The sequence below is a fragment of the Stegodyphus dumicola genome, chromosome 5, assembly GCF_044657685.1.
Source record: "Stegodyphus dumicola isolate Sdum_Otavi_A_Nest chromosome 5, ASM4465768v1".
Classification (NCBI taxonomy): domain Eukaryota; kingdom Metazoa; phylum Arthropoda; class Arachnida; order Araneae; family Eresidae; genus Stegodyphus; species Stegodyphus dumicola.
Window position 1 is genome coordinate 230518378 of NC_140772.1, and position 12378 is coordinate 230530755.

Sequence of the window (12378 nt, forward strand, 5' to 3'; positions counted from 1 at the left end):
TTTTTTTATTATTATTATTATGATTTAAAAATAATATCATTAAGGTGGCCTCCATTCTGGTCAATGCATTGAGATAGTCGATTTTTGAAGTTATCAATGGGTATGTTGTCGATAACAGCTTGAATAATGTTGTTCAGTTGAGCCAGGTTCTTTGGACGTTAGAGATTTCAGATAGCCTCTCAGAAAGAAATCACATGGGGCTAACTCAGGCGAGCCCGCTGGCCACTGACGATCACCTCGTAAGGAGATAAAGTATCCAGGAAAATGTTCTCAAAAAAAAAAAAAAAAAAAATCATGGTCCAACGATGCCTATTCTGGACAATGCACACCAAACAGTCACACGTTCTGTATGGAGGATCTGCTCATGAAATTCTCGGGGATTCGTGCCACTCCATTATCACGTGTTTTGCTTAATGCATGCTGCAACCGGAAAGAGGAAAATGAGCCTTATTGCTAAAGAACACAAGGGTATTATGAGACATATTGTCAAAAACGGCTTTGCATGCATTTTTTCCTGAAAGAAAATTGTGTGGGTTAAGTTTTTGCACCACTGCCAATTTATATGGATGAAAATGCAGTACGTTGAAAAGTACGACTCCACGGAGAATGCATGCTCCTCTCTCATCCACTGCATGATCAGTGCTAAACCTATATGACATAAAACTGTAGATATCACTCTTTTCAATGAGTGCCACCCCAGCCTTCTTGGAATAAATGTTACTAGGTGGCGCATATTTCAAATAAGGAAGTTTCCCTGCCACACCCTGTATTTATGGATGTTGAATTCTATGGGTCTGTATCTATGGATGTTGAAACCAAAAGGCAGATTGATAATAATTTGACAATAATGAAAATGTTAATTCACAAATTATATGGAGAGTATAATGATTGGATGAATATTTGGAATTCATTCAAAATCATAATTAATGATAATGTTACGCTTTCAAAAACTGAAATAATTAATTATTTGAAATCCTCATTAGGTGGAAATGCTGCATCAGCTGTCGAAGGTCTCTCGGTTTCAGAAGCTGATTATGATTCAGCCATAAAAATTCTTAAAAACAGATTCAGTCAAAATGACTTAAGTATCAACACACACATTTCTAACCTCTTAAATTTTAATCTTGTTCAAAACTCAAATAAAGTAAAGAAATTGCAAAAACTTCATGATGTAATTAATGTTAAAATCAAAAGCTTTAAGCATTAGATGTGAAATCATAAACATATTCCAACATTTTAATTACAGTTTTAATGAAAATTGTTCCTAGCAATATTGCCTTAGAAAAAACAGAAATTAAACAAATTTCTAGATTTTTTTTTTTTTTTTAATTACTAAAAAAATTGTGAGAGAATATCAGTTGTTTTTTACATACAAATCGAAGCCAGAAATAAAGAAATTTAGTGGACATTGATCGTCACAATAATGTAAGCAAACTTTATGAATGAATGAATTTATGACAGCTGCTGTTTCAAATCAAAACTGCAATTTTTTTTTTTTTTTTTTTTTTTTTTTTTTTTTTTTTTTGTTCATAGCATCATGACTTGGTATCAGATAGAGTGTTTGTAGTATATGAAAAAAAGTGAAGCAACAAGACAGAAAAGTCTTGGGCCTAAATGTAGCACTTCAAAATGACAACAACAAGAAACCAAAGTTTATAAAATTTGCAGAGCTAAATATTTGAAGTTTTGTTGCTTTGCTAAGATTCAGTTATTCAAAATGAAAGCTGGTAATGGAACTTTAAAACATATTGCGTAATACTTATATCCTCAATATTCCAATTTCAGACAGATGTGGACTCTTAATAGTTTCATTGATTAAATTCAATAGTTCTAGTTAAGTTATTTAGTTAATTTTAGGAAGTATTTCAACCATTTTAATCCATTTTTGTTAATCATAGTTGCAACATTTGATTTATTAACTCTTTCGCATCGAAGTCGCTCCAAACCCCCGAGCATTCAGACATCGGCTGGACGCCCAAAACGCCTGAATAATTTCCTACCCAGTGCTTTCCCCCATCATGTTACTGCATTACTCATTGCTTTCAGGTGTTGTTAAATGACATGTCAATCATTCTTTTGAAGCTACTAAAAGTAGTTCTTATCACCTTCTCTTTCCTTTGTTTACTGTCAGTGTTTAGCTTTTGATGCCCGAAGTTGCAATCCCGTCCCAAGGGGGAACTTCACACAGTGTCAAAGCTTTGAAGAAAGAAGTTCTCGCTTTACTTAAGTAAGGCTATTGTTAGCGCTGTAGTATTCAACTTGTCATGGGGGAAGGAAAAGCATTCCAGGAGAAATTTAAAAAAAAGGGCGTTTTCAATGTTTGGGGAATTGAGATTTTGCCCTCTCTCGATGCGAAAGAGTTAACAGATGTAATTCTAACCTGTTTTTTGCACTGGAAGCTCTGAATAATCAGAATCTTTGTTGTAGAAGAGGACATACAAATTGGGATTGGACAAAAATATAGAAACATCAAATTATTATAGGGATTGGACAAAAATATGGAAACACCAAAATAAAAATATATTTCTATGACTAATGGTGTAGGAAAACTGTTGGCATTCAAAACAGCTTGCAGTCTTCTCGGAATGCGTAGAGGTCTTGTATGCTTTGCAAGGGAATCTTGTACTATTCTTCCTGTAAAATGTTGGCAAGTTCAGTTAAAGATGATGGCGAGCCACAAAGGCTTAATATATTAATCTGGTGACTGTGGTGGCCATGGTAGATGTGAAAGCTCACTTTTATGCTCAAAAAACCAGTCCTGGATGATGTGAACTAAGTGAACAGAAGCTCTGTCGTTTTGGAATATGGCATGACCATTGAGAAATGATGAGGTGGACGTGATCAGTCAAAATGGTCATATAATCCATAGTAATGTGACCTTGCATATAATGATGGGTCCCATGGGATGCTATGATATGGCTGTCTAAACCATAACTGAACCCCCACCATGTTTCATTTTCTCCTCTTACAGGCATTTTGATCACTGATGAGTGGCTTTTGAATTCCAGCCTCCCCCCAAAATACCCTGCTTGTAGAGCTCCCTTCGTATTGTTTTGGTGCTGTCAAGGTTTGCAAATGCGACATTCAGTTCAGAATTAATTTTGTGGCTGCAGTCCTCTTATTTTTCATCACAATCCTCTTCAGTGATTGTGCAGTTTTTTCCGGTTTTCCTGTACGAGTTAAAAATTTTATATACTGCTCCTTTTGTTGAAGAACCAAACACTTTAGCTACTTTGGTTATCGAAGCATCCATCCACCATACAAGCCCTTACAATTTGCCCTGCGTTCAAATTCATTTAGCTCCAACATGATTCACTCAAAACTTCACAGAACACTGTCTCGATAACGAATGACACTTGCAATGTATGAAGGATGTTGTACAGATGGTGTTGGTGAGAAAACATATTAACGCCACCAACACCTTTACCAAGAATAAACATTTCAGGTTAAACATGCATTTTATGAGGTATTTCCATATTTTTATCTAATCCTTATATATATATACTATATGATAGTATCATTCAATTAGACAAATTCTTATCATAGTTAAGGTTAGAAGGCATTTTTAAAAATATTGTAGATGTGGCTAGAAGATGGTGTTACAAGTCAGTGAGTTCAATTCTTTTGCTTCTCTAAGCCTGGATGTTTTGAGAATGTGAAAATGATGAATAGTTCAGTCCTTCTTTGTTTAGATGTTCGAAAACTGCAGTGCATTGTATATTAGAAGATTAAAAGTATGTGACAGGACCATTAAGTTTCCACGTTTCAAATTTTGTTATTGAATTTAGGCCTATAGTCTGTCATATTTATGTATAATAATATTAATACTTACGTATGAGTGCAACCACCTTGGTGCATTTTGGCGCTTTTTTACAGAAGAAAAAGTTGATTCGGTGAATTTTCAGATTGCAACTTGCAATGGATATGGTAACCTAAAGAACTGCTAGAGTTTGGCCACGTCTGAAAATTTGGCGATTTCTACTAAAGTGGTTGCGATAATATGTAAGTACCGTAATGTTTAGGTTTTAATTAAAAGAGGATAAAAATTCTTCACCATGTATCTCCTTCACTTGGCCCTTGTCATTTCATTTTGATGTTTTGATATAGGGTATGTGTCAGAAAATGATGAGTGAATTTAATTCATTGATTTAGAATTTCTTCTGTGTTAGACAGATTGTAGTCTTCAGAAATTTTCATGTTAAGTAAACAATTTTAGATTTTTTTAAATCTTATTTTCAGTTTGCAGTTTTTGGCAATGTGTCACTTTATAGAGTAATTTCGAGAATCTTATATGTTTTTAAATTCCTTTAGCCTCTTCCATTTCGAATTCTCCTTCATTATTCATCTAATAGAAACCCTCGTAAGTATTTACGTATTTCTTTCTTATAGAAATTACATTGTTTGTATTATTTTCACTTTTGTTTTTCACAAGCATTTTTTTAATAATTATACCTAATACAAATGCATATTAAAATTATCTAGCATTTGTTTTTAACTGCTGTACATATTAAATGAATATATAATTAACTTTATTATTCTGAACTATTTGATAAAAAATTTAATTCATTTAAAATATTTATTACATAAACTTTATCTTTTCTGGAATAAGTGAATTTAAAATTACGTATTTTATTCTGTTAATTATACCAGTCACTGATGCAATTACTAGCATTAAAATTATTATGCATAAAAAGTTCATATTAAATAATTAATTGTAGATATATAAAGATTCAAAATTTTGTATCATCCCTTTCTGTACATAGACAACACACATACATATGCACAACATACTTTTTTTTGTTAAAAACAAGAGACCAGAGGGAAGGAAATCCCTTTACTCAGCATATTTTGTTTAATATTTTATGAAGCTTTACATTTAACGATGCAAAAGACTGTTGTAGCCAAAATAAAATTTATTTTCTGAAGATTAGAAAATGAATAAGTGAAAGGAAATGAATTATAATAGAAGTGCAAATATTTTTATCATTTGACTTTTAATAATTTACCATTGACTTATGCTTTTTATTCAGCATTTTAATATACAATTTATCTTTAAAAAATATTTTTAGAATGAACTACAGTTAATAAAATCTATGAATATAATGTACGCAACATTTTTCTGTTGTATCTTGAATACTATGTCTTGTTTGAGATAATGTTTCAATCGCATTTTTAATGATATTTATTTTATTAATTTTTTTTTAATTTGAAGACATTTCCTTAAGTTATTAAAGATTTTTTTCACATATTCTTGAGAACATTATCTTGTAGTATTTAGGTAATAATATGTAATCATACAGCATGATTATTCATTATTATAAAAATTAGATTTTTCTGTTGTATCTTGAATACTATGTCTTGTTTGAGATAATGTTTCAATCGCATTTTTTAATGATATTTATTTTATTAATTTTTTTTGAGTTTGAAGACATTTCCTTAAGTTATTAAAGATTTTTTTCACATATTCTTGAGAACATTATCTTGTAGTATTTAGATAATAATATGTAATCATACAGCATGATTATTCATTATTATAGTAGAAATTTTATCAGAATAAAAAGGATAAAATTCATGCAGTGTGCACAATCATGAAATTTTATAGCCTAGAATTTCAGTTAATGATTTAACAAAAAATTCATGGTTTATGAATTACACATTGTTTCTTAGATTTATAAAGCAGTCAAATTCTGGTAATGTTATCATGGTGTGATACACAATTGTGATTTCAATTAAGTGGACAGTGTTTCAATGTTATATATACAAGTGGTTCACAATCTTTTCCTATATTATACTATACTTGGTCATAATTAGAAATCTGATAGTCCCCAATGTGAAATACTTCAGGAAGGTCTCAAAAATATTTATAACTACCAGACAACATTCTGAAACAGTTTTCAGTCTACTACAGAAGTAAATTTGTTCCAGAATGTCACAAAACTGTTTAATCATCTTTATTATTGTCTTGTCTTACCATTATTCTTTCTCAAGAATCATACAAGTCAGTTAATGAAACAAAGAAATATAAATTTTTATTGCAAAATGTAAAAAATGAAATAAATAGATAAAAATAAAAAATAAAACATTTCTTTAATTGTTTGATTGAAATTACAAAACAAAAAGTCAAATACAAAATTGAATTTTTGAAATTTTTAATCGTATCTTAAGCGATTTTGAGTTCTCAGTGTTTTTTTCCTATGAATGGGTTATATGGCTTGCTATAGGTTTCTACTATTTTGTTATCCAGTTAGAACTTTCAAAATAAACTCCATCTTCAAATTTAATCTGTTGCAGTTGTATCGATACACTTTAAATAAGAACTATACTTCCATTCATATAGTGCTGAAAATGCCAGTGGTTTGAGAAAACGTGTAGCAAGAAATACTCTTTTAATTTTCTTTAAAATTTGAGCGAATTAAATGAAGTTTTTGCTTGAGAGCTATCCATATATCATCTGATAGCTGTTTGCAAACTCTAGGGGGTATGTATACCACAGTTTGAGAACTACTGCACTTGTGGTACATTAATATAGTTTCTTGTTATTATACAGTGTATTTTTAAACATTAAAAAGACATCTTGACATATATCAATAATATTTAAACATAAAAAATTGTTTGACAGTCACACTAGAAATTTGAAAATAAAAACAAAATCTGAAATTCAGCAGTTTTATGAAATTTAAAAAAACTCATCATAGAAATTCATGTTATATGAAAACTATTACCATGCTAATAATAAAGTGATCTCAGTATTACATTATGAACACTTTCATAAGCAATGTATTTTTTTGTATTTTGTCACATGGTTCAAATAGGAAATGAAAAAGAACTGTAGCTCATTAGGTCAAGGGCTGATATGTGCTTTGATATAAATTATGATATTCGAGATCTTCCATGTTATGTAACAACCTAAATTTAACCAATCACAGATTAGCTGTACTTATACATCAGACGTAGCATAAATACTCTTGGCACAATAAACTATGTCATTCCTTTCCATAAGTGCTGCTGTGCCAACCCTGCATCACTTTGCAGATGCCTACGTCTTTTAAAATCAGTGTACCTAAAAATTATCGTATTGAAATTGGATTTCGATAAATCACCAGTCTTTATTTTCAAGCATATCACATCATTTCTTAGTAGATAAAATATTTCTAGATCATCAGCTATAACAGTATTTTTTATGTGCATGTTACATCATCTTAGAATAAGAACAAAGGAGGGCATAGCAGCATAGAGATGTTTTCAAGGTGGAAGCTAGGGAAAAGAATGTTGTAGTTCATTTGCAAGCGGTATTAATACTGAGTAGATATGGAAAGTGCTCTGAGCTATGATTGGTTAATTTGGGGTTTTTGTTTCCTTTTTCAAGCAATGTTGCTTTAAAAATAATTGCCGACTTCAAAATTATCTATTCTAGATTTGGTGCCCTCCCACTAAATTCATCTGTTCTCTCTAATTCAAGATCTTTCTATATTACATAACATAGTTATGTATATATTCTTTATTATATATATATATTATTATAGTCATGTTATATATTCTTTTCTACTATTCTAGCATAACTATGTTATATAACACCACCAATTATTTTTAAAGCAGCCGTCATATTTTGTTATATCTGGCACGTATATAACTAGAAACATATGAATCGGTACTTTCATGGAATTTTAATTAGGAATACACAAAAGTTTATTTATGAACTGTTTATAATACTTCTGGAAATTATTTAACTGATGCTGCATCCCTAATCTTATAACATTCTGAAAACATCTTTTGTTGAAAGAGAACAAGCCAACGTAAAATTTTAAATTAAGCTATAAAGCAACTGTAGTTTTTGCGGATGTGTTCCCTCTTTAAAGGAAAACTGCCAAAAAAGGATGACTTGTGTCTCATTGCCTCAAAATTGACAGAGTTATTAAAAATCTGTGTAAAACTAAGATTGCTTTTTTTTACCTAATTTTAAATGGTTGAATGAAATCAAAACTAAGTTTTTTGGTGACTTTACCTCTCATTTTGGCACCATTTCTTTGTCACTTGGGAATTTTTGTAATCTTTTTTGACATTATTTGGCAAATTACCTTTTTTGGGGGAATTTAATTAAAAAAAATTCATTCTATAATAGTTTGATTAACTGAGTTGATGATCACTACAAGCAATGCATTTTCCATGTTTTTTTATACAAACATATATTGCATTAAGTGGTGTTAAATAATCACACAAGTTATGTAATCATGTAGTATGCAATCTATTGCTTTTAGTTATTTATTTATTTAATAAATGGCACCACTAAAATGCTATTTTTAAATTAACATGTGATAAAATCATGAGAAAAAAATGATTAAAACAACAAACAATTTGATTGTCGCCACCGGAAACATGTTTGACTCAGAAATCTGTCCATGGAGTGTTATAGCAAACATTTACCATCAAGCCATTCAATATCGCGAGTCTGCTATCAGCATAATACTCAGTTTCTTCTCATGTTATATATGAGGTTTCTAATCCGTAACTTTTTCTAGATGTGTTTAGACTGAAGGTTAGATTATTAATTTGTTGCTGATGCAACACAATGGAACTGATTTATCTTGTATCCGAGTAAGCTATTCAGACTTTTTTTTTTTGGTATGTATATGCATCTGAGTGTCAAGGGGTAAGTGGAATATAGAGCATTAGTTTTTTTTTTTTTTTTTTTCCCCATAAAGACCTTTCTTTACTGAATAATCTATAAAGTGTTTGTCGCAACATTGAGGTTTCAGATGCAGAAAAGAACACCAAGACATATAACTATTCATCATTTCCATCTTCAGCAAGCAGTTGAAGCCAAATAAGTGCTTTATGAACTTATTATAACTACTTCAACCTAAACTTACCTTCCTGTTAGTCTTGTAGTTTCTCTTCAATAAAAATAAAAATAAAAATCTGTAAATGATGTTGAATGGTAGAGAATTATTATTTCACAGACAGTTAAGGCATTTATATGGATCTTTTTCATGTATCTTTTGCCTTACAACTTTATGACATAATGATCTAATTTGGATTTTTGTATTTGAGTTGGAACAAACAGAAAAATTAAAACAAGAGTTACCCACTTTTTTCCCTCTCATAAAATACTCAGATTCAGTTCCATTTCTATAGGAAAATTTTTATTTCTCATTTAATGATATAAATTTGCATTCTTGAATAAATAGACTTTAAACATATAGTGACATAAAAGATTAATATTATGTTTTTATTTTGCTCTTCTTTGTTATATGTTAAATGCAAAACAAATATATTTTCACTCATTTAAAAGTACTGTTCTCTGCCCATGTTTAAAACATGAGGTATTTTTGTAATTTATGCATGTGAATAGTTAGTGTTTTAAATATATTAAAAGAGTAAGATTTATGTTGGTTTATTTTGTTCTAGTTTCTGTTGCAAATGCTTTCTCGAAGAGAGATATTATGGATAATTGGGAATGGCTGGAAAAAAATATTGTTCCAACATTGAGTAAGTTCATGAAATATTAACAAAATTTGCTTCTCATATTCTTTTATTCAAGTTTCTATAAGCAGATGCAGTGATTGTTATATAGTGGTTGTTGGTGTGAATATATTATATATCTTGGTAATTTTTGATTATCCCCAGCCCCACCAAAAAGTCGCAGGCTGGTTGCTGGCTTTAGAAAGCATTCGTGAACTTATTGATCACATTGGAAAGAAATGTATATTTTAGTATCTTTGAGTCTACATCTAGTGCTGCCAATTTAATTACATTCATTTAAAAACATTTTAAAAATAACCTATTTTGAGAAATCCTTTTGTGATTTTTTCCTATTGCTATTCCTCCCCCTCATGCATATAGCTATCTGTTTTTGTTAAAAAGAAGATAATTGCACAAACTCTACGGCAAGCACAACCATGGCATCCATGATTCCTTGTCAGAATTAACAAAGGATTTTTGTTCTTCATAAAATTTGTTGTCATAGGATAACTTAGTTTCATTTCTGATTTCCTATTAAATTTCTTGATTATACTCTTAATCTTTATTAGCTTTGGTGAAATTAAAAGCTTCCATCCTTTTCTCTTTCAGTTTCAATTCCTAGATATGTAGATACTTCTGCAAGATTTTGAATGTCAAAGTATTCTGAGAATTTGCTCAACTTTTTGAATTGATTCGTGCCTGTCATTCACGGTTAATATGTCATCAACATATATGATTATATAAGTTCTTGTATTTTTCTTGTTTAATGTGAAGGAACATGGATAATTCCTTTGCTTGGAATATATCCTTTTGATTGCACAGGATATCAACTATTTTGTCATTCCATTTCCTGGCTGCCTGTTTTAGTCCATAGATTCTTTTGTTTAATTTACAGAATTCGTTTTCTTCTGAAACAGAGCTGTAACCTTCTGGTTACTTCATATTTATTATCTTATTATTAAATAATTTGTCAGAAAATCATAAACAAAGAAAATTTTATTTTATCTCTCTACTTGGTACTAAAATAATTTAACAACTTCATATTTTTTTCTTGTGTATATGAAAAATACCAAAATCATGCTGTCAAGCTGAAAGTACATAAAGATATAAAACCCATATTTTCATACAAAAGTTGTGTTCTTCGAACTTTCATTCATTTTCTACTTTTTCTGAAGTTCTCTTTCATTAATATTCTGTAATTTGTTCCATGTTTCTTTGCTGTTATTTTGTTTCTTGTATGTACAACTGACTTGTTTTCTGCAAGTAAACTTACAGTAGCTTGTACTTGTTCATCTCATTTTATCCACTTTGCTGTGATTTCTTTTGGTGTATCATTTGTGATTAAATCCCATAAATTTTCCTGTTTCAGAATCATTTCTGGTTTAACAACTTTCATTTATGGAAATATGTAACTGAAAGTTGTTACTGTTTAATTTAACAATTGAGTTCTTAACTTTCACAACTAATATCCATTCTTGTTTCTATTTTTCAAATGAGCAGTATGTATTAGTAACAACAACTGTATTAGTTTTGCTTCACTTTCTGAAGACTGGCTTGGCTTTTTTATCTGTCCAGTGGTAATTTATGACAGCGTTTCTTTCTTGTTTTATTTCTTAATAGCTCATCTTAATTTGCTTTATGTATTCATATGAAGTCAATATACATTCAGTCTCATAATCAAATGTTGGATTAACATGAAGTTCATTAGTTTGTCATCGAAATGTGATTAACTGGCAATAAGCAAATACGAGGGCCATCCAGGAAGTAGATTACGTTTCCGTCTGTGTCCGCTAGGGGCGGGGCTAGCGTGGCCATCTTGGGGTCAGAGCGTTGCGCAGCTCAGTCTGCATCTAGCCGTGCTAGTGAGAGGTTCGTGCTGTGCTCCGTTCAGATACTGTGACGGTTTGAAATGTCTGCGTTAATTGAAAATCCCGCGAGCTGCGAGGTGCGCTCAGTAATAAGGTTTCTGACTGCAAAAAACTGTAAACCGATAGAAATCTATCGGCAGCTTCGTGAAGTGTATGGGGACAACATTATCACTGAAGGTGGAGTGCGTCAGTGGGTCATAAGATTTCAAAATGGCCGAACCAATGTTCACGACGAAGATCGAAGTGGGAGACCCAGCATAGTGACCGCCGAACTTCTCGAAAAAGTCGATGCTAAAGTCCGTGAAAATCGAAATTTCACAATAACGGAACTTTCTTTGAGTTTTCCACAAATTTCGCGAAGTTTGTTGCACGAAATCATCAGCGAAAAGCTTGGTTACCACAAGTTTTGTGCAAGATGGATTCCAAAAATCTTGACAGAGGACCACAAAAATCAGCGAATGGCTGCAGCGTTGAACTTTTTGGACGCTTACCATAAGGATGGTGACTCTTTACTCGATCGCATCGTTACTGGTGACGAAACATGGGTGAAACATGTGAACTGTGAAACGAAATTGCAATCAATGCAGTGGGGGCACACAAGTTCTCCCCAAAAACCCAAGAAATGCATGCAAACAATGTCGGCAAGGAAGATGATGGCGACTGTTTTTTGGGACAGAAAAGGTGTAATTTTGGTGGACTTCCTGGAAAGAGGCACTACAATAAACTCTCAAAGGTATTGCCAAACTCTCCAAAAACTCAGAAGAGCAATTCAAAACAAGCGCAGAGGAATGTTGAGCTCTAAGATCTTGTTGATTCACGACAACGCCCGGCCCCACACGGCAAATGTCACTTGTAAAGTTCTTGAATCTTTTAAGTGGGAGTTGTTTCCTCATCCGCCGTACAGTCCCGACCTGGCACCGAGCGACTTCCGCCTATTCCCAGCAATGAAGAAGTGGCTGGCTATGCAGCGTTTTGATGACGACGCACAGCTGCAAGAAGAGGTAACGAAGTGGTTGAAGGCGCAGGCGGCCGAATTTTTCGACGAAGGAAT

The 12378-nt window shown here is 31.7% G+C and overlaps 1 protein-coding gene across 2 annotated transcripts in view; it reads left to right on the top strand.

Moving 5' to 3' along the window:
* Tbc1d8-9 (TBC1 domain family member 8/9) overlaps positions 1 to 12378 on the top strand; it is a 126715-nt gene that overhangs the window by 9723 nt on the left and 104614 nt on the right. Inside the window, exons 3-4 of one of the 2 annotated variants that reach the window (XM_035356374.2) lie at positions 4312 to 4360; positions 9406 to 9486. In XM_035356374.2, coding sequence (XP_035212265.1) covers positions 4312 to 4360; positions 9406 to 9486 — 130 coding nt within the window. The remainder of the gene's footprint in view (positions 1 to 4311; positions 4361 to 9405; positions 9487 to 12378) is intronic. The other variant, XM_085817763.1, reaches the window with a different exon arrangement.